A 20,640-nucleotide genomic window follows, 5' to 3' on the forward strand; every position below is an offset into this window, starting at 1 on the left:
GACGCCCGACATCCGGCCTGCTCGTGGATGACGAGATCTTTTGGTCCGGATCAAATCGGAGACGTCGTTGCTGCGGCGGAAATGCGAGTCCCAAATGGAAGGCTGCTAACAGCTATTGATCTCCACTCAGTACGGAAAACCGGTCTTCCCAAATTGAATTAAATGATCCAACTGTGTCGCCTGGCGGGAGGTACTTTTGTTTTAGCTTCTGCTGTCCCTCTTGCATCACTTCTTATTTTACCCCCCCCCCCCCCCCCCCTTTCTCACATCTATTTACTTCCATCCATCTTGCTTTCGGCCTCGTTCGTCGTCAAGCGGTTGTTTGAGGGCTCCGCCTCTCAATCTCGCAATTCATCTTTCACTTCTCTCCCTCCAGCCTCGCCTCGCGGCCCAGTCGATGATGACTGCTGCCCCCCCCCCCAGCATCCCTCTCTAACCCCTCATTTCTCCTCATAGCCCAGCAGGATCCTCGTCTGCTTCAGCGCCGTCTCCTCCACGAACCTGGCGTCCACGTTCTCCTGCTCCTCAAAAGGGTTCGGAGCTGCGAAAACAAGGAAGACATTTTCCTCCTCGCTCCTCTTGTTTTGCTTCGACCGCATAGACACACACATTCTGTCGTAATCCTTCAAAACCAGACACACACTCTCACACACACACACGCTACCTCGATCCTCGATATCAGAGAGTTTTTTTGCCAGGTAGCTCAGAGGAAGAAAGTCGGTGGTGAAGCCTGGCTTGTCTCTGTCGGCGAACGTAAATCCCTGAGGAGGAAGGAAAGGCAGAAACAGGAACTTAATTGTGCGATTGTTCCGGAATATGCAGTCAAAACGAAATCTGCAGCTAATCCTGAAACGGCTCGTTTCCTTTAATGGTTAAAGTTGGCTGTTATATTCTTATGGAGCATTGCACGAACACAGGAAGTGGACTGACCCCGACTCCGACGTGTGACTCGGCGTGTGTGTTGTTACCTTGCTTTTGATGCGCTTCTCCAGCAGTGACTTGACATAATCTCTGGAGATGGAGGCCGAACTGACGGGATGATCCCACATGAGGCAGATCCTGCGCCCCAAAGGCTGCGCAAACGAACACCAACAAAAACAAACGTTTTGCAGGTAATGCTTGATTTTGTTTTAAATGGCTCCACAAATTGTTTCAGAATCTTTTTATCTCGATTCCACTTTTCCGGTGTGATCCAATCTGTTTTTTGTTTTCACCTCTTAACAAACACTTGCTTTTTAACTGGCCTGATCTCTAACATAAAGGTTTACTAGGATGCATCACAGACTGTTGTGTGTTCAGATCTCCTACTTCCTCTGTCTCTGGAATCATGTGTGTGTGTGTGTGTGTGTGTGTACCTGCTAAATCGCTCCTGCCTGCCAGATTTATCCGACTAAAAGTCTGACGGGCAGGAAGCGGAGCAGGAACACAAAACACTCGACATTCCTCTGATCACAATGTGGATGAAACACACACACATACACATACACACACACACAGGTAGAAACATCCTGTACACACAGGAACACGTGGAATTGACACGAGAGTTAGGGACACACTCGGAGTCGGTACCTACGACACACACCAGAGTGCTTTGTGATTGGCTGGAGGGGGCCTAGAGGGAGAGGAGGCCTAAAATAACTCTTTAATTGGACCAGAATGGGAAGTTTGGGGAGAGAACCATTCGAGAAAAGATCAAAACACCCCCCCCCCCCCCTTCTCTCACTAACGGATGGTATTATAATAGCCTCATGCATCGTCTTACTTCCTGTATAGTTCAGCTCCAAGCTCAACTCTTGGACGCTCACCACGCCATCATTCGGATGGCTGACGGCGACTAGCGAGGGCTGAATGGGTTCCTCTATGTTTCAAACTCATTTAAACTACTGCGTAAAAACCCCTCGCTTTGACCACACACACGCTGGAACGCGCCGCAGAGGTACCTCAGGGAGTCTCTTAAGTATGCAGAACTTCAGTCTCTCGTCGGTGCCGCCATTGTCCAAATCTGAAAGACGAAGAGGAAAGGAAGAGACGGGTGGATAACGACTCTTCTGAAGAAAAATCTCGCACGGGAGGACACGGAAGGCCAAGCCGCGCTTTCCCTTTGTTGCACGTCGAAGCTAATTGCTCAGAATTCCCTTTTGCAGACATGAGAAATTCATTTGAACTCCAGAACCGATTCTTTCGATTTGCATTTCCCCCGATGCAAAGCATTAGAAGGGGACGCTTCCCTTTATCAGTTCTCAAAAAAAAAAAAAGGAAACCCAGCTGACAGCCGCTGAGATACTTTGACCCGGCGCCGCCAAGGTGCTCCAACCCCCCCCCCCCCCCCCCCGCCAAAAAAAACAAGGTTCTCGGAGATGTAATTCATCAAGAGTGTCCCGGGAATCCAGCCTGTCTCCGGGTGCATCGTTAGACGGAGCACAAAAACCACCTACAGCGACTTCCCAAAATGTGGGTGAGCAGACGATGAACTCGGGAGCTCGTCCCAGATTATTAAACTCCTTTCATAAAACTTTCCTCCCGTATACGTCCCAAACTATTAGCGCCATGACTGCAGCTGCTGCACCTCGTTAGCGCCTATACCGTCGAGACGTTCCTCAGCTCTAGCAGAAGTTAGCAGCCATGCTTAGAGGTGCGATCCCCACATTGCTCATGCAGCAGCATCGGATCGGAGTTTTAATTTGCCGTACGCTAATGAAAATCCGGGCTAATGACGCTGCACTAAATAGCTGACGGGCGGAGTTGGGATGTCCGGGGTTTGCAGGCTGGGCTGTACCAAACTTGGTAACTTTTCCTGGGACGCAATCCAGACGGATCCTCCCCAGAGGGGCCAATAGCATAAAAGTACGTGTGTTTTTTTCATGCAAAAACCTTTTACTGTGTCTCCGTGAGGCTTTTGTGCGTGCGATTCCCACCTGTCATGAGCCTGGACACGAAGGTTTCAGTGAGCTGCAGGACTCCGTGGTCGACATACTGCAAGAAAGTGTGATGGGGAAGGCAGCGGAGAGCCAACGCCGCCGACAGCGTGTGAAAACCTGGACAAGAGAAGCGTCTATTTAAAGCTTCGGTAAGCCCAATCTCCATTTCTGCAGCCGTGTGCACGTGGCGCTCGCAGTCATTCGGTGTGAGCACGCATTCAGACTCTCCAGCCATGCTGGCAGTCGTGTGAGCGCTGGAAGAGCTTTGAGCTAAATGCTAACGCGTGCTACATGAACCCCAGGCTCTGGATCGACTCCGAAATGGAATGGCTCCTTCCCTGCTGTACGTTCTGCCGCCCGGCAAGTTTTGTGAACATTCATATGTGTGTGTGTGTGTGTGTGTGTGTTTGTGTTTGTGTGGACGGTACCCGGTGGGAGGGGCAAACAGAGACCCTTCATAGCTTCCAGGATCCGAAGCGTGAAGTGAAGCACGGACCACTCGGCTGGACTGGCCCGCTGCGTGCTGGAACACGGATACACACAAACAGAAATATTTGGATGAGAATGTGAAGTGGGGTCACCTACAGTTTGCATTGCATGACCTTAAACACGCACACACACACACACACACGGCGGGGAGAGGCTACTCACAGGCAGAAAACCCACGGGTCGAGTTTGTGCTTCAGCCAGACTGACTCCAGCATGTGCCTGATGAGCTCCAGCTAAACACAAACACAAACACGCAACCGTTAGCGCTCCGGAAAGGAGTCACAACCTCCCCGGGAATCCTACACGACACAACCATTCCCGTTCGGCCGTTCGGCACGCCTGAAAAATGTGAGATTTAGACATTTCTGCTTCCATGACATTTTCTTAGTGGAAATTCTTCTCTTTTTTTTTTTATCATCACTTCCCTCTTTTTCACCCCACTTCCCATTTTCATTTCCAGAAGCACACGCTCCCACCCGGCCGGCATCGTTACACCACGCATGTGTCAGCATCCGGGATCATTCCGATTCACCTGACGCTCGCAGAGCTTTCCTGCCGCACGCTGGGACACGCAGACACAAATCTGCACTGTGGAATAACAGGAAGAAGATCAGCCCCACTCACATCCTGAACACCAGTGGGATGCCCTCCGCAAAACCCCCGGCAGCGGCGTCCTCCGCTGACCTCAGGGTGGGAATTCCAATTAGCATCACTTTGCGTAACGGACAGGACAAATGGAATAACAAATTTGACTTTTTCCCCGCAGTTTCATTTTTAGACTTTCATGAAAAACGGCATGATGATAAGAAGAAGAAAAAAACGTTATATTTTAATTGTAAATCAATTTTGATTATTCCCAATACACCAATTCTTTGCTATATATATATATTTTTTTACATTATGTCTTTTTGTGTTTATTCATTGTTTACAGGCTTGAACAGGAATGCCCGATCTCACTGCGAAACTGTCTGAATCAATCTTAACATTCTAAATTGACTGTTTAATGTACTTTAAAGTTATTCTTAAAACAATGAAAGCGAGTGATTCAAGTTGAATTGCTTTCCTATCTAAATGACACATGTTGTGCTGCTTGCTGATGTAATCTGGGCCTCTGTGGATCTGTAAAAAAACAAAAAAATAAATCCGCACAAAACAAGTGATTTAAAGCCGCGGATTCCTCCCTGTGTGACTTACTATTAGAGCGAACTCTGGAGTCAGCGGTTCGTCTTAATGAGCCCCGGCACGACAGAGAGACTGGGTTTACTCAGCGGGGGCTCCCTGTTGAGTCAGACTTTTAATAACCTTGGGTATAGAATAACTTTTACGCATAATTAAAAAGGATTTCAAGCTATTTCACTCCGTTGCATTAGCTTTTTTTTATTTGTGCCTTAAATGATTCATATTTTAGCTATTAGCGGGCCGTTCCTCACTCTGACATTGTGAGAAGGGAGGAACGCTCCTCGTTTGTCTGCGAGCAACAGGGGCGGAGGAAATAAGTAACCGTGACGATAACGGGCTGCATCATGGCAGAGGTTCTCCGGCTCTTCAGCGCTTGTGATATATTTCAGCCCAACTTCCCCCCCGTCTCGACGCGGCTATTAGTCTCAACAAGCTCTGACGCGGGGGCGAGATGTTCTTTATGTGAAACGGCACCGCCCTGAGTTCCTACAGCGCGACTCAGCTCGAGTGGCTCGGCTGTCCCTTTGGTGAAAAAGTCCCTGAAGGATCCTAATAGGTCCTTCTGAGTGACTTTGTTTCAATAAGTCCGGCTCCAGGGGAATTTCTTTCACAGTGTTCTCCATGATTTTTGAGGTTAAAGTCGCAGGTTGGCTGGATCCTCCCTCGGCGCCGATCCTCTGAGAACGGGGAGGATCTCTTTGCATTTGCAACGACACAAAGGTCCCCAAACTGCATCCTGCTTTCTGTCCTGCTTTACCCTCGGCCGGATTTAACGCTGCTGCATTGGTATACGCTGTGTGTGTGTGTGTGTGTGTGTGTGTGTGTCCACTTTCAGCGGGGCTCCTAGCTGGGGAGACATTTTACCTCCCGGGAATAGTAAAGACTTACTTTACAGAACCGAGTGCCTCAAGAGCATCTGCCAAAGGTCTGTGGCAGGATCGAGCCTCATTTCACGCGGCACATCGAGAGCTCGCGCAGAATGCAAATCTGGGAAAGCCATCCTAGGAGCTGGAGAATCTGCTATTCGTGCAGCGAATGCATCCTAGTGCCTCGTTGAGCAGCAAGAAATAGGCAGCTGAGCAAAACATCCGAATCAGCTTAATTGGACACACACCTGTTTGCTCTCACCTGGTGAGAGGAATGCATTTTAAAGCTCAGGATGCTAACGTTAGCCGCCAAGGTGAGCAAAGAATAAGGGTAAAGCGGGGCAGGGGGGGGGGCATCTGGTTTAAAACCAGAACCAGATGTGGACCCTTAATCCGGAACAGTCGATACAAAAAGACGAATTTTCTCGTCTCACGTTTACGACCAGGTGGCCTGGGACGGTACGGCGTTTGGCACCATTGTTCTAGATGCTACTGGGATGCAGGGGTAAAACACACACACGCACACACACACGCACACACACACATATGCATTGCACCAACCAATTTGGCGACATAGTTGACAACCAGCAAATCAATCTTCTTTTTCCCCAGTCGAGGCAGGTGCCTGTTGAGATGCTCGCGTAGCTTGTCAACTGTCTGCGAATGCAAGAAGAAAAGAAAACCCGTGCTGGTTATAATCTCGGTGTGCACGGAAGTGTGCACGGGAGTGTGCGTGCTTGTGTGTTTTTAGCATTCTTTGCCTGTGCTTTGCCGGGTCAAATTGAGTTCACCTCGAAAGTTTCCCCCTCCCCCCCGACCAATGTCTCCAAAAATTGATTTGACCACGGAGACGAGAGAACAGAGGAAGGACAGGAGAGGAGATCTACAAACATGAGGGTTGGAAATGAGCTCAGGAATAAAGGCGGTGTAACTTTGACAGAATGACGTGACATGCTTTGTGGAGAGGAGGAAGGGAAATGGAAGAAGGGGTAAAAAAAAAAAACAATTATTGAATGGGAATAAAGAGAGAGAGAGCGCCGGTAGCATCTCGCCACCTCATCTTCATCCTTTATGGGATATCAAAGCGGGAACTTTATCTCAAAGGCGACGATAAAAGCTGTGGCTGATGTGTTTGACTGTTTTAGTTTCAGCTCCCCACACTTTGATTTTTTAGAGACAGTTGAAGGATTTGACACTCTTTGAAATATTGTGTTGTCATGGCGATTCATCACCAGATCTCACACTCTCTCTTTTAAGAGATTAATTTTAAAGCTGCTTTATGCAAAGTGTGTAGGAAAGCGAGGGCTCTGTGCATGCCGTCGTGTTAGCATGCATTAGCCTAGTCTAGCATGAGCAACAGACATTTATTTGTACATAAGCTGCAATGTAATATTTGATAACTGCGACACTGAAATTTTAAATAGAATCAATAAAAGTAATAGCAATTGGATTTTTTTATTTTTTTTTAGCAGGTTATGCTTTAGCAGCATTGAACAAGACGCTTCCTGTTCTCGCTCTCTCTCACCAGACCGATGAGCGCCCTCTGTTGGTAGTCCTCCTCCTGGAACAGTGGCACCAGCTTCTTATCTGGAGGAGACCGGGAAACGGTGAGAACTTGTAGATAAAAAGAGACGGCTGATGCATCCTGCTGTGTGTGTGAGAGAGAGAGAGAGAGAGAGAGTCTGCATGTATGATATAGATTATTTTTTTCGTCTGCTATTCAAAAGGTGAATCCTGCTCCAACTCCATAAAGTGCGGATGAATTATTGCGTGCCTGCATGCTAAAGCACCCACCGTATTTTCTTTAAACACCGAAGCTGGCTCTTTGATGTTACAGTAAAATACGCTGCCGATATAAATAGTGTTCACGGGGCACGGCGAGCAGACGGGCGGTGCCAGATTCACGGCGGGCCTGCAGTTCAAAGTTATCTACGGTTTTAGATTTACACGTTTTAGACAAGTGGCTGATTCTGAACAGGAAGGCATGAGGTGAGGGGGGGGGGTTATAGCCTTGTCCTCTGCACTGGTTCCTTGCTTTTATTTATTTCTTAAATGCATTAAAATCTAGTTTGATATTGATTTTGGAATGGTTTATCAATATTCATTGTTCTCGGACGTTGAATCCTAACGATCCTGGTTGACTGATCAGTTTATGCTCCATCGATTCTCCCCCCCAAAATTGACACACCCATTCATGTTCCCTTCAGAATCAGCTGGAATAACTTTTGTTACTTGACTTTACAATCAACTCAAGCACTTTGCTAAATTCTGGCTACATGCTAACATACCACAAAGATAAATGCGATACCTGCTTGAAATTTTCATGTTGTTTTCATGAAGAAATTCGGTGGTGAGATCGAGACCCCCACCCTACATGAGTGTGTCAAATTCCATAAACATCGGTCAATAATCAACCGAGCTATTGAGGAACAAATGTTTTGACGCTCCATTGACTGCAGCGCTACCAAATATTTCATTGATCCGGAATCTCTTCTGGATCATCAACAAAAATGTAATCATCCATTCCTGCAGTTTTTAGCTCCACATAGGCTCCGCCTCCGTGATGCTTACACTCCTTGTGTGTGTGTTGTGTTGTGTTGCGTTGCATCTATGAGATTTATGAATGCAATGCGTCCAGTGCGCTTTTGTCGTCTTACCGAGACGCCAGGTGTCCACCATTGATAGAACTCTGCAAAAATAAGAAAAGCTTTGTGTGGAAAAAAAAAACAATCCCTCCAGCCTGCATTAGAATAAGAGTCTTACTCTCATTCTAAGCCGCCCGCGTGCAGTCAACAGCAGAAATAGACATTGCGAGAAGGTGCCAGAGTTCGTCCTGGGGAACAGCTGATTATGAACCGGAGGCTTTTTTTGGTTTGATCTCCGCCGCACAATGTTGTGCTTAATTCAGGGAAATATTACATCAGCAAAGCGCGTACGATATTTTAATTCATAGATATTTCCATGCTTGCAGCCTGGTAACAGGTGATTCATGCACATCATCAGAGAAAGCAGCAGTGGAAGGAAGCCAAAAGTGAAAGACGGTTCCATCCCAAAGCGAGCCGAGCCTCCGAAGCCAGCGGTGAGCGCTCTAATCACGACCAGACATCTCTGCTCTTTTTTATTTTACTCCGGTAATCGAATCGGAACTGTCTTGCCTTCCACAACTCTGCTGCACATTTGTATTCACGATGCCTTGTGTGGAAGCAAATATTCATCAAGGTTCCCAACGGGTCTTGAGAATGAATAAATGAGTTTGTATTTGGCTGCGAGACACAAAGCAATCTGATGACGTTTTGCATAATATATTTTTCCTGTGTTACAGTTCATTTGTCAAATAATTCTACCTCAGAATTAGTCTGAGTTTGACAGCCAAATCACATTGAACATAGTTGCAAATGCGAGCGCAACCCCTCCTCCGAAGCTTCGCGTAAAGAAGAAGAACCGCGTAACCTGCAGTTCATTCCTCTGTGCCTCAGAGCTTTATTAGTATTAATCCACAGCTGAAAATAGTCCACAACAAATGCGCCATTACCGTCTAACGTATTGTTATTATTTGCCTCAGTCGTGCCTCCTCTGCCCCCTTCAGGGACTGTGTCTGAACTAATGTCCTCATTCTAAACAAAGCTCCAGTGGAGGGCAGACCTACTTCTTTGCGTTCTCCTCCACGTGTTGCAAGAGCCAGGATGGTGCCTTCTCAGACCTCTGGGGGGGGGGGGGAGCACGAACCGTCATGGGCGTGCTGGAAATACTACTGGCATCAATTAGCTTAATCCACTCTCACCAGTTTATCCCAGTCGGCTTGGATGTGTGAGGTTCTGTATCTGGGGTTGGGAACGGCGTTCAGGTATATCGTCCTCTCCGTGTTCCACTGCAGCTCTGACCAGAAACCCTGAGGACTTCTGGCCTACACACACACACACACACACACACCCAACAACACAAGGACATTGCCTCGAAAGAATTGAGGATAGTTGCATCTGAATTGTACACGGGTAGGCAAAAAACACAAAGCTGCTCAGTGCAATAAACCTACCTTTCCTTTGAACAATGGTTCAGTATGCGGCTCAGTGGTGCACGACACGCCAGGGATCTCCAGAAGACACGCCGATGCCTTCCCGAGTACAAAAGATGCATTGAAGTCTCAGCGAGTTACGTGCACGCCAGAAAGAAATAGAACTGCAAGCATGTCCTCTTTTGCATTCACATCCATATACGGTATATGGCTGCTTGTTTATTTGCCTATGGCTGAACGCAGGTGGAAGGAAGTGTGTGTGGTGTGTGTGTGTGTGTGTGTGTGCGCGCGTGATACCTTCTTTTCAAACACAGCTGAGTGAGGCAGGACTTTATCCAGGCAGAGAGACTTCTCATAGCTTATTCTGTACAGCGAGGCTGAGACAAAAGAGAAAGAGCCCAGTCGCATTTTTAAAATGACAACGTAGGCCACAAATGAGACGTTTCAAACCGATGTGCAGCTCGTAAATTTTATATGAATGCCATTACTTGATTTGATTATCTCCGCAAAACATATTCCAGTGGACTTGTGGCTGCAAAATCGATAAGAAAGCTATACCAAATACCAAGTATTTTTCCTCGTATCAGATCTCATGCAAGATCCTCTGTTTTTAACTGAAGAAAATGTAAAAAAGAACAAAACGTGGAAAGCTATCATTTCCCAGACATTAAACTGTCCAAGCAGGATGTCCAAATCCCAGAGACTTTATTTCCTATCAAAAAATTATGAAAAAAAGCATCCAACCTGACTTCAAATTGTCCCGCTAAATATCAAATGTCTGAAAATGACAAATGTGCATCCTCCGATCCAGAACTCTAAGAGCCTTACATCCTTCATTGAGTTTCGTTTGGACAAAATGTAAGCAGTCGACAGGAAAGGCGAGAGGAGATACCCCCCCCCCCGCCGGGAAATTATATTATGAGACTGACCGAGAATAAACTCCTGGATCTGATCAAAAGATTCAAAGGCGTTCATGTTGTCACACAGCCATTCAATAACCTGGAGGGGAAATAGAAGCACACAGGAGACAGATTTTATCTTATTGCTAAACTTTGCCGCTCATTGCATAATTTTCTAGTTTGAATCTCAGTGAGGCTTTGTAGTAGTTAAAGAAATGAAATAACAATCACCTAATTATTAGTCAGAATGCAAAAAAAAAAAACGTATGCGAGGCGTCCATTTTTCGAGTCCTTGCTGCACTAATGAAGCCGGTGGAATCACAATCACCTCTCAAGAAAGAACTCGGGAAATATCAGCACAGTTGGAGCACCTTTATTTAAGTGTACTTACTAATAGTGTGAGTCACAGTCGGTGCTTTGCCCTATCCCCCCAAAAAATCTGTCCCTCTTTTTTTTTTTTTTTTTTTACATCATTTACCCAGCAGCATATCTGTTTTTTTTGGGGGGGGGGGGGGGGGGGGGGGGGGTCACACATTAAGGGATGCCCCTCAATGTGTTTTTTCTCTCAACTGATTTGTCAAAATGTTTATTGGCCGGAGGTCGCCGACCGGCCCATTTTAAACTTCAGACATGAAAATATTATCTTGCAGAGGCAATCACTTTCTATTCCCTTTGATCTGCAGCCATTTTTGGTACCACTTCTTATGACTTTTCGGGATCTGGCTCCCAAGATCCTTCCTCACACTGGTCTCCTCCTGTTCTCCATGGAGCTCAGCCTCACTGGAGGTTCCAGAGTCCTCCATTTGATAAGGCATGGTGAGCTCTTCCTCCCGTTCCGGACCCAGGTGAAGCAGGAGCTTCTTCGGAGCGTCCTTGGTGACGGTCATCGCCATCTCTTTTTTGTGGTGAACTTTGGCCATCTCCGCCTCTTTTAAGAGAGCGAGTTTCTCCTTCTTGAGCTGGACACAATCGTCATCCGATAATTTCAGAGCAACACAGAGGCTAGCGATCGCTGCACTGAACGCCTCAAAGTCTGTTTGCTTGTCCGCCCGCAGCTTTTCCACAGCCTGCTTATTGAGGTACTCTTGTTCCTGCGTCGTCTCCCAACTCTCCTTCAAGCGAAGCCGGAGCTCCTGCAGCGCTGCCTTGGCGACGGCCATCTCCACCTCCTGCTTTGCAATCGCTTCTTTGTGGCAAACGTTGGCCTTCTCTACCTCTTTTAAGAGACCGCATCTCTCGTTCTGGAGCTGGACACAATCATCGTCCAATGATTTCAGAGCAGCACGGAGGTTAGCGATCTCTGTGCTGAACCTCTCAGACTCTGCTTGCTTGGCCGCCTGCAGCTTGATGTTAAGACTTTTTGCCTTCTCTACCTCTTTTAAGAGAGAGCTCTCTGCCGTCCTTAGGCTTTCCAGAGTGAGCTTGAGCTTGTCGTTGGCCATCTGGTTGTCCAATCTTTCCCGTCTCAGCTTCAACTCCAGCTCCAGCTTCTCTGCAGCCATCTCCCTCAGTTGTCTAAAGAGGCGGCTGTCAGAGGGCCGCTGGGTCTCAGTCTGAAGCTGTGGTTCAATTTGACAGTTCTTGTTCGTCGTATCTTTCACTGTAGTCATTTGTTGTAGGTTTCTACAACAAATGACTATCTGCATCACGAAGTACTTACTTTTATAACCGAGATCAAAGCAGGGGCTTGCTTTAAACTTTAAAGCTTTGAACTTTAAAGCTTTAAACTTTAAAGCCTCCCAAGATCAAGGGAAAGCACTCAGCTCCTGTTGCCTTTGAACTTTTTGGTTGATCTAACAGCATTTTGTTTTGTTCGAATCTGTCACTTCAAAAACGCAGTTTCACAGATTATTGTATCACCGATAAATTACAACTAAATAAATAAGTTAAAATACATTAGTTTTTATTTATGCATGTATTTAGTTCTTTTTTGCTGCCCTCTCTCTGCTGTCGCCACCTCTGTCTCTCTGTCACAGTGATCAATAGGTAAATGTGTGTAAATTTTGGCTCGCTGATAACTTCTCTCTTGTTTGTCATTATGGTGAGTCATCAATCGCGTCTGATGATTGATGACTGCTCTTACAAAATCAATTCTCTTATCTTTTTGTAGGCTGGAGGAGATAGAACTACTTAAGCACCTTGTGTCAAATCTGTGATTCAAAAAATTGGTGACCAAAAAAAACATAAAAATTATCGATTAGGCCTTACAGAGTTCGGGTGACTACAGCCCCGAGGTCACCCAGGCCTTCAACAACATGGCAGGGAATCCACACACTCCCGTGACCATAGACGACCAACACTTTCGACTTCTGGAGCGCTACACAGTCGCCCTTTACGACAAAACAAGTGATGGGAATCTGGTCAATGAAGCAAGAAGGGAGTTGTTCTGCCGGGAGAACAGAACGATGGAACACGTTCCACCAACACAGGATTCCCTGCTGCAGCAGTTAAAGCGATATCCATCCTCTGATTCAGAACTCTAAGAGCCTTACATCCTCATTGAGTTTAGTTTGGACAAAATGTAGGCAGTCGACAGGAAAGCCCCCCCCCCCCCCCCAGGAGATTATGCGACTGACCGACAATAAACTGGATCTGATCAAAAGATTCAAAGGCATTCACGTTGTCACACAGCCATTCAATAACCTAGAGGGGAAATAGAAGCACACAGGAGACAGACGTCAAACGTGTCCACTGGTTTGTCGCATAATCTCCTGGGGGGGGGGGGGGGGCTTTCCTGTCGACTGCCTGCATTTTGTCCAAACTAAACTCAATGAGGATGTAAAGGACGACTGTGTAGTGCTCCAGAAGTTGAAAGTGTTGGTCATCTATGGTCACGGGAGTGTGCGGATTCGCTGCCATGTTGTTGAAGGCCTGGGTGACCTCGGGGTAGGAACTGGTTTGAACCACAGTTCAAACCAGTTTAGTTTGTCTCATATTCTATAAAGGCTGAATTTCGCATTGTAGGTGAATTAGCTTATTGCTAAACTTAGCCGCTCATTGCATAATTTTCTAGTTTGAATCTCGTGAGGCTTTGTAGTAGTTAAAGAAATAAAATAATCACCTAAAAGACCATTTGAGTCAGACGTTGCAGGACTAGAGGAACTCCAATTCCACTGTTTTACATTAAAGTTCAAACTCGCTTTGAGTCAAAGCAAAAGTTTCTCCTTCTGGAGCTGGGACACAATCATCGTCCGATAATTTCAGAGCAACACTGAGGCTAGCGATCGATGAAGGGAACCACTCAAACTGCTTGCTTGGCCGCCTGCAGCTTTTCCACAGCCTCCTTTATTTAGGTGCGCTTGTTCCTGCGACTCTCCTTCAAGCAAAGCCGGAGCTCCTGCAGCGCTGCCTTGGCGACGGCCACCTCCACCTCCTGCTTTGCAATCGCTTCTTTGTGGCAAACGTTAGCCTTCTCTACCTCTTTTAAGAGACTGCATCTCTCGTTCTGGAGCTGGACACAATTATCGTCCAATGATTTCAGAGCAGCATGGAGGTTAGCGATCTCTGTGCTAGACCTCTCAGACTCTGCTTGCTTGGCCGCCTGCAGGTCGATGTTAATACGTTTCGCCTTCTCTACCTCTTTTAAGAGAGAGCGTTTCTCCTTCTGGAGCTTGGAGGAATCATTGTCCGATGATTTCAGAGCAGCACGGAGGTTAGCGATACCTGTGCTGAACCTCTCAGAGTCTGCTTGCTTGGCCGCCTGCAGCTCGATGTTAAAACGTTTCGCCTTCTCTACCTCTCTTAAGAGAGCGCATCTCTCGTTCTGGAGCTGGGAGTAATCATCGTCCGATGATTTCAGAGCAGCACGTAGTTTAGCGATCCCTTTGCTGAATCTCTGAAACTCTGCTCTCTTGGCCACCTGCAGCCTTTCCAGAGTCTCTGTGTGCCGTTGCTCTTGTCTGATGAGCTTGTTGTTGGCCATCTGGTTGTCCAATCTTTCCTGTTTCAGCTTCAACTCCAGCTCCTGCTTCTCTGCAGCTATCTCCCTCAGTTGTCTAAAGAGGCGGTTGTCAGAGGGCCAATGGGTCTTAGTCTGGAGCTGTGGTTCAATTTGAAGGTCCTTGTTCGTCGTATCTTTCACGGTAGTCATTTGTTGTAGATTTCAATCTCGCATCACGAAGCACCTACTTTTATAACCGAGATCAAAGCAGGGGCTTGCTTTAAACTTCAAAGCTTTAAAGTTTAAAGCCTCCCAAGATCAAAGGAAAGCACTAAGCTCTTTGTTGCCTTTGAACTTTTTGGTTGACCTAACAGCATTTTGGTTTTTTTAGTTCGAATCTGTCACTTCGAAAACGCAGTTTCACAGATTATTGTATCGCCGATAAATTACAACTAAATAAATAAATTAAAATACATTAGTATTTATTTATGCATGTATTTATTTATTTTTTGCTGCCATCAGCTTGGCCCCAAAGGCAGAAAATATTACAAATGAAAAAAAGACATTGAATTAAAAGAGTTTCCAAACATTCGACTGTAAAAAAAAAGAGGAAATGTTTCCTTCTGCGGGCCCAGATGTTGTGTTTTATCTTCCTTTTGAGGAAGAAATAAAGTTGCATGATGTGAGCATTGTCACAAAATCTTGCTATAAATAATAATCCTGCCCTCCCTGTTTTCATTTGTACCTGCAGCTCCAGGTTCGGGTCATTTCCCATATAGACCAGGAGGCAGTGGAGGGCGGCCAGCCGCTGAGCCTCCGGCGGGCTTCTGGGACACCTTGGATGGAGGTGACATGTGACTAATGTACTTTTATACACACATAAGCAAATAGAAAAAAAGAGGGGCACAAGAGTATAATGTGCAGGCAGACAGCCAAGAGTGATGTATGTGCTATTTAGAAAGAGGCGTCTGCCGCTGAGCGTGGTTGAATACAATGCACCCATTGGCTGGGATTCAAGTTAACGCCGTTATTAATTTTAAAGGGAATCTGCAAGTGCATGCAGACAAAAATAACTTTTGAATTGCTCTTCATTTTGCACCGTCTACTTCTCTGCTCCATTGCGTCCAAATGCCGGCTACAAAGAAACCCTTCATTCCCACAGTGTTCGGAATCACGCTCACCTCGGGGGAGCGCTTGGTCGCAGCATCTGCAGCAGGCAGTCGGGGCTAAGCTCAACCGTGAGGAGCCTCCCTGTGGCCAGGTCCAACAGCCTAGTGCTGGACTCCTCCTCGTCGTGAATCACCGTCACGTCAGCTGACTGGCACTGCAGGTCCAGGTCCGTCTCTCGACCTTCCGGCAGGTTGACAAGTAGAAACGGAGCGGGAAGTAAAAATGGAACCCATTCGTAGCCCGCCTCCTCGCGATTTGTACACCTCGTCTCACCTGAGAGAAAGAGGGAGTGGCAGAGCGTCTCCTGCTGTCTGGTGTTGATGCAATGGAGGAAGCGACCCCGCAGATACACCAGGATGTAGTATCCTGCATGCAGGAATAACACGGAATCTGTGTCAGGGTAGATGTTTGCATTCATTATCCTGCAAGAGGACACAAACGCTCATTTGTATTTGCACGCCTGCGTTTCTGCCGTGCACGCAAAGGTCATACACCGGTAGAGTTTATGTCTGTGTGCAATGACCTATGGGGATGAAGGCGGGATGGAGCTGTGCCGCTTTCTGCGCTGACATGTCGCCACCCAGATATACCCTGAAGGCCTTGCTGCAGTCTGCAGGCACAGAGAAATTTAAAATCCTGGCTTCCCGGTGCGAGGAGAAAAGAGGCATGAGAAGGGGATGTGCAGTTATACGCGCCTTTATGGACCAAAACAAGAGTGTAGATCAGCTCTTGTGCGTCTAGAAGAGGTTGGCTGGTGCACAGGCACATGCTTCCTGGAGAGCAGCAAAAATATATTCAGGCTAATCAATGAGGAAGCAAATCGGTGAAACAAATGGTGAACATTTTAGATGAAAAAGTAACTGGGGAGGAGCAGATCATTGATTTCATGCAGAAAGAGAAGAGTCATCAAAGATTGATTGAAATGTTAACTGGAATACGACCCGATCACGTGAGATTAGAATTTAACGCATAATCACAGAGATTCTGAAATTGTTTTGTAAAAAAGGCCCCGCGGTCTTGATTTTCCGGTCCCAGGGGCTCCGAGGCAAACTTTCAAAAATGAACTTACTTTCTTTTTTTTTTTTTTTTTTTTTTGGCATAAAGGGGGAAGCAGAACACACGGAGAGAGAGAATACATGGAATTAGTCATGGCCTCTAGGATCCTGACGCTGTGCGTGTGCGTCCGCACGCGTGCAGGGAATGCGTGAAAGGCTGCGTTACCCATTCTGTCTGTGAACACTTGCATCCTGATGGGCTCCTCCTCATCCGCCGCCGTTTTCTGCCGATAATGGTCGAAACCCAGATTCACAAACCTGTCGTGGACGCGAAACGTGCACAAACCGTTAGCTATGAACAGGAAGTCCTTATATGGGGGGGGGGGGGCTTTAACTGGAGGTGTATCGTTCATTCTGAGCTCGTAATTGTCGCCTTACTTGACAGTTGGGAACGGATTAGCAGGCAGTTCGAGCGGGAGCTCCAGCTGTGGGTCGGGAACACAAAGCAGGCGCTTCCTGCGTTATTAGCAAGTCACGTTGTAATTGTGACCGACTGTGCAGAATGATTTAGCGAATTGCGCGATGACTCACCGCAGTTTCAGAGTTGTGCTTGAGGTAAAACTGAACGCATCGAAGCAGGACTTTATCCTGCGAGTGGGAGAACTTTGGTAATTCAGCGAAGAGAACCGTCCCGCGCTCTCGGACCCGGGGTCCTCCCACGCTGCCGTGTGTCTTACGTTAATGGTGAGATAGTAGAGTCTCTGCGTTGCTCCGTCCCACTGGATCCAGCAGAAGTCCTCCACCACCCTCTGAGCCGTCCCGCACAAACGCTCGGGGCTCGCCATCACCTGGTTCCCGCAAACATTCGCATCACCAATCCTAACTTTGCACTCAATAGGAAAAGGAGCTGGCTGAAGTAGAGCCCAACTTACCACTCTGTAGCCCTCCTGCTTCGTCAGCGGAACGCGATAGAGGTCGACGTCTGAAACGCACAGGAGCGGGATCACGGCACGGAATGGAATGGGTTTCTGCAGAGGATTCCATTTTTCCATCGTTAAAAGAAGCAGTCTTACATCCTTCCTCCGTCAGCAGCAGCAGATGGCTCTCCGGCGCCGCTCTCCCGAGGAACTGTGTCCGACGGCAACAGAAGATGATGCAGCACACGCGTGTTTACCGGTTTACATTTCACTGGCGTCATATGTGGAACGTGGGGCACAAACATTCCCGTCGTGTTTCAAACATCCCGAAAAGAAAGACGGAGGGAAAACAAATCGCACGGCCGGAACTTTCATCGGTGAAACCTGTCCAAAAAAAAAAAAGACAACACGTCAACTCTACCTGCACTTTGACCCTGCAGTCCACGGCCTTGAGGACTTTAGTGTTGTTTATGGGATGGATCTCGATCAGGAGAGTTAGGAATTTAGATACTGCAGAAAAACATAGGAAATGAAAGCAAGTATACTTGCTTTCATTTCCTATACTTCAGGAAGCCGAAACAAGCTGATATTGTGCTTGGGCAGGAGGAGACGGTGGACGTTACGTGGCTTGAGGCGCTCCTTTCCTTCGGTGTTTTGTGCCAGGCTGACAGCTGAAAGAGAGGATCGGCATGGGCATTTCATTGCCACCTCTAAATGAGGCTTTAACGGCACGTTGGCACCGACGCACCCAAACGGCGCCCTACTCGCAAAACAAGCGCTACACTTGATTGAACCGATCAGGGGGTCGGTATTGGCGCCGCGTATCGTCAATAACCTCACAGAGGCTCACCTAACAGCGTCTCCTCCGCGTTGATGGAGCAGCTGCTGATGCACACTTGCTTATCAAACGTGTACAAGAGCTGTTGGAGAGAAGACACAGAAATGAGCGTGCACGAACACACAAGCATACGCACAACAGCGAAAGTCTGCGACGCAAAAACCTAAGCGCGCGATACCTTGTTCTGCTTGGTTTTAGGGTCGTATTTTCCAATCCGGGTGGCATCTGTGGCTCCCTATCGGACGAGAATAAGATCATTACGGTGTGTGGCAACCGATGCATAATCTCAATCCAGGTTTTCTCCCATTGGAGACGTCGCGCTTGACCTTTGCATCGCCCTTGGCTGACCTTGGCGAGCAACCTGACCACAGCGAAGGATTTAAAATAAAAGCTACTTTAAAAAAAGCCACTCAAGGCATGCATAAAACCACAAAACCCTGCATTAATAAAAAAAGATGATATTATCTTCTCAAGCTGCGACGCTCTCTTTAACTTCCTAAGCACACAGACTTTGTGTGGGTCTGTTATTAAAGATTTATGCTGCGCAGAGAGGCATGTTTCTACACACGGAAATGTATTTTCAATTCTCATAAGGGTTCCACAGTTTGCACAGATACTGAATACGCAGACTTGCCAAAGAAGTCTCTGCATTTAACTTCAATGTGATAGTTATAGTTAGTTATAGCTTAGTTATAACACGATAACTGTAAGATACAGTCTAAGTACACATGGTACAGTGAAACTGCGAATGGCTCATTAAATCAGTTATGGTTCCTGGCGGAAATGCAAAGAAAAGCATTGTTTGTTGTGAAATAATGATGTGTCCAATGTAAAAAAAAAAGAAGAAAATACAACACGATGACAATAAGTGAGGCGAGTGCAGGTTGTTACACATCTAAAAACCAGAAAATGCCCCGAGCTAAAAAAGGATTAGAATAATTACACTCTCTTGATGAGCATAATCTGCATAAGAAACATTTAGTATGCAGTGCTGTCACTGCGGATTTACCTTCCAGGAGAAAAGGATGCCCCCATCCCTCTCAAAGTTTAGGATCCGAGCGTCCACGGCTCCAGAGTATTCTGCAGACACAGCCGTTATGTGTGCAATGAGGATTTAGTCTATTATTTCAAGAGCTCAGATGTGTCAGTGAATAATTTGGAAGGACTCTGCAAAAGAAATATCTGCATTCAGTCTTCTATATTTAATGCATATTTTTCCTTCCAGTGTTCAAATATTAAACATCTGTGGATATTTATAGTGTTTATTCATGAGATAACGCAGATATAAATTCATATTTCGAGCCTTTCCTGCAATTTATATATTTTTAAAGCCGCTCCATCTTTCAGAAGCCTTTGCGCGTCAGGTAAATAATATTGAGTACATAGAGCGCCATCTACTGGTCATCTATCCGCAATTTCACGACACGAAGGCAGGGAGTTAAAGTTTTCAATCTTCCAATCGAAAGTTAAACGACTGGCTTTGTTGTCTTATACTTACAGAACATCTAATTAATTTTTTGCTCGGATGGCTTGCAAAAAAATTCGAGTTAAAGCTTCACATAAGAGTAGAAGAAGAAAGAAACCGCATAAGCACCGTAAGGACCTGAACGCCTCACCTGACGCTCCGCAAAGCGACGCCTCCTTTCTAACGATGTCCGAAACCGCATCTCTCTGCAGGTCAAACTCCGGCTTTAACTTAATCATGTGGACTTTAGAGACTTAAACACCCTTTTAAAGGCTTTTAACTCAGAATCTGCGCTGTGGGAATTCTTCGTTGCGTGTTCGCGACCGGACGCGAGCGGCACCTGCTGCCTGACGCAGCGTCATGTGACGTTCACGCTGACTTGGGGAATTTACGACCTTACATAAACAACCCCCATGAGCATCGAACTTCCCTCTTCTGACCTTCCGAAACGTGATTGACGTGAGGAGAATGTCACGTGTCCCACTGGCTGGCTCCTCCCACCTCGCACCTGGAAGTCCGCTTCTATTGGACGAGGAAAGCGTCACTCCAGTCGGGGTAGAATTCCTCGCCGCGCCGCTGAATGTTTGAACCGGTGGGTCTAAATTTTGGCTCGCTGATAACTTCTCTGTTTTTTGTCAATACGGTGAGTCATCGATCATATCTGATGATTGATGACTGCTCTTACAAAACCAATTTTCTTATCTGTTTGTAGGCTGGTGGAGATAGAACTACTTAAGCGCCTTGGTGTCAAATCTATGATTCAAAAGATTGGTGTCCAAAAATTTTTTTTAAGGATTTTTGACATTTTTCTCAATTTCTTCAAAACGCATGGCGGTATGGATCTGAATAAAATCACACATAAGTACTCCTTAAAGGTCTATAACCATGACTAATTTCAGCCGGATCCGGATCACAATCCGGATCTGAGAGCTAATTTTTGTGCTAAGATCGTCATTTTTCAGGAGTCCATCCTGACCTCAATTTTGGAGCTAGAGACTTCACATTTGTGGTG

The 20,640-nt window shown here is 46.6% G+C and overlaps 1 protein-coding gene across 1 annotated transcript; it reads right to left on the reverse strand.

The window, feature by feature from the left end:
- Window positions 1–425: 425 nt before the first annotated feature.
- gsap (gamma-secretase activating protein) lies at window positions 426–19,867 on the reverse strand. Its single transcript, XM_068755356.1, has 32 exons — window positions 19,780–19,867; window positions 19,173–19,243; window positions 18,342–18,398; window positions 18,176–18,245; window positions 17,949–17,996; window positions 17,747–17,835; window positions 17,482–17,536; window positions 17,341–17,390; window positions 17,146–17,256; window positions 17,000–17,056; window positions 16,847–16,893; window positions 16,635–16,726; window positions 16,109–16,186; window positions 15,937–16,023; window positions 15,687–15,779; window positions 15,425–15,593; window positions 14,989–15,079; window positions 10,394–10,463; window positions 9,762–9,841; window positions 9,486–9,563; window positions 9,234–9,356; window positions 9,099–9,154; window positions 8,110–8,141; window positions 6,978–7,039; window positions 6,014–6,109; window positions 3,570–3,640; window positions 3,347–3,441; window positions 2,916–3,035; window positions 1,941–2,002; window positions 969–1,073; window positions 665–761; window positions 426–541 (listed from the first exon to the last, which is right to left on the reverse strand). Exons 1-32 carry the CDS (start codon window positions 19,865–19,867, stop codon window positions 441–443), a joined length of 2,601 nt encoding a protein of 866 aa, XP_068611457.1. The 3' UTR covers window positions 426–440.
- Between the last annotated feature and the right edge of the window lie 773 nt (window positions 19,868–20,640).

This window comes from Brachionichthys hirsutus, chromosome 22 (assembly GCF_040956055.1).
Source record: "Brachionichthys hirsutus isolate HB-005 chromosome 22, CSIRO-AGI_Bhir_v1, whole genome shotgun sequence".
NCBI lineage: Eukaryota > Metazoa > Chordata > Actinopteri > Lophiiformes > Brachionichthyidae > Brachionichthys > Brachionichthys hirsutus.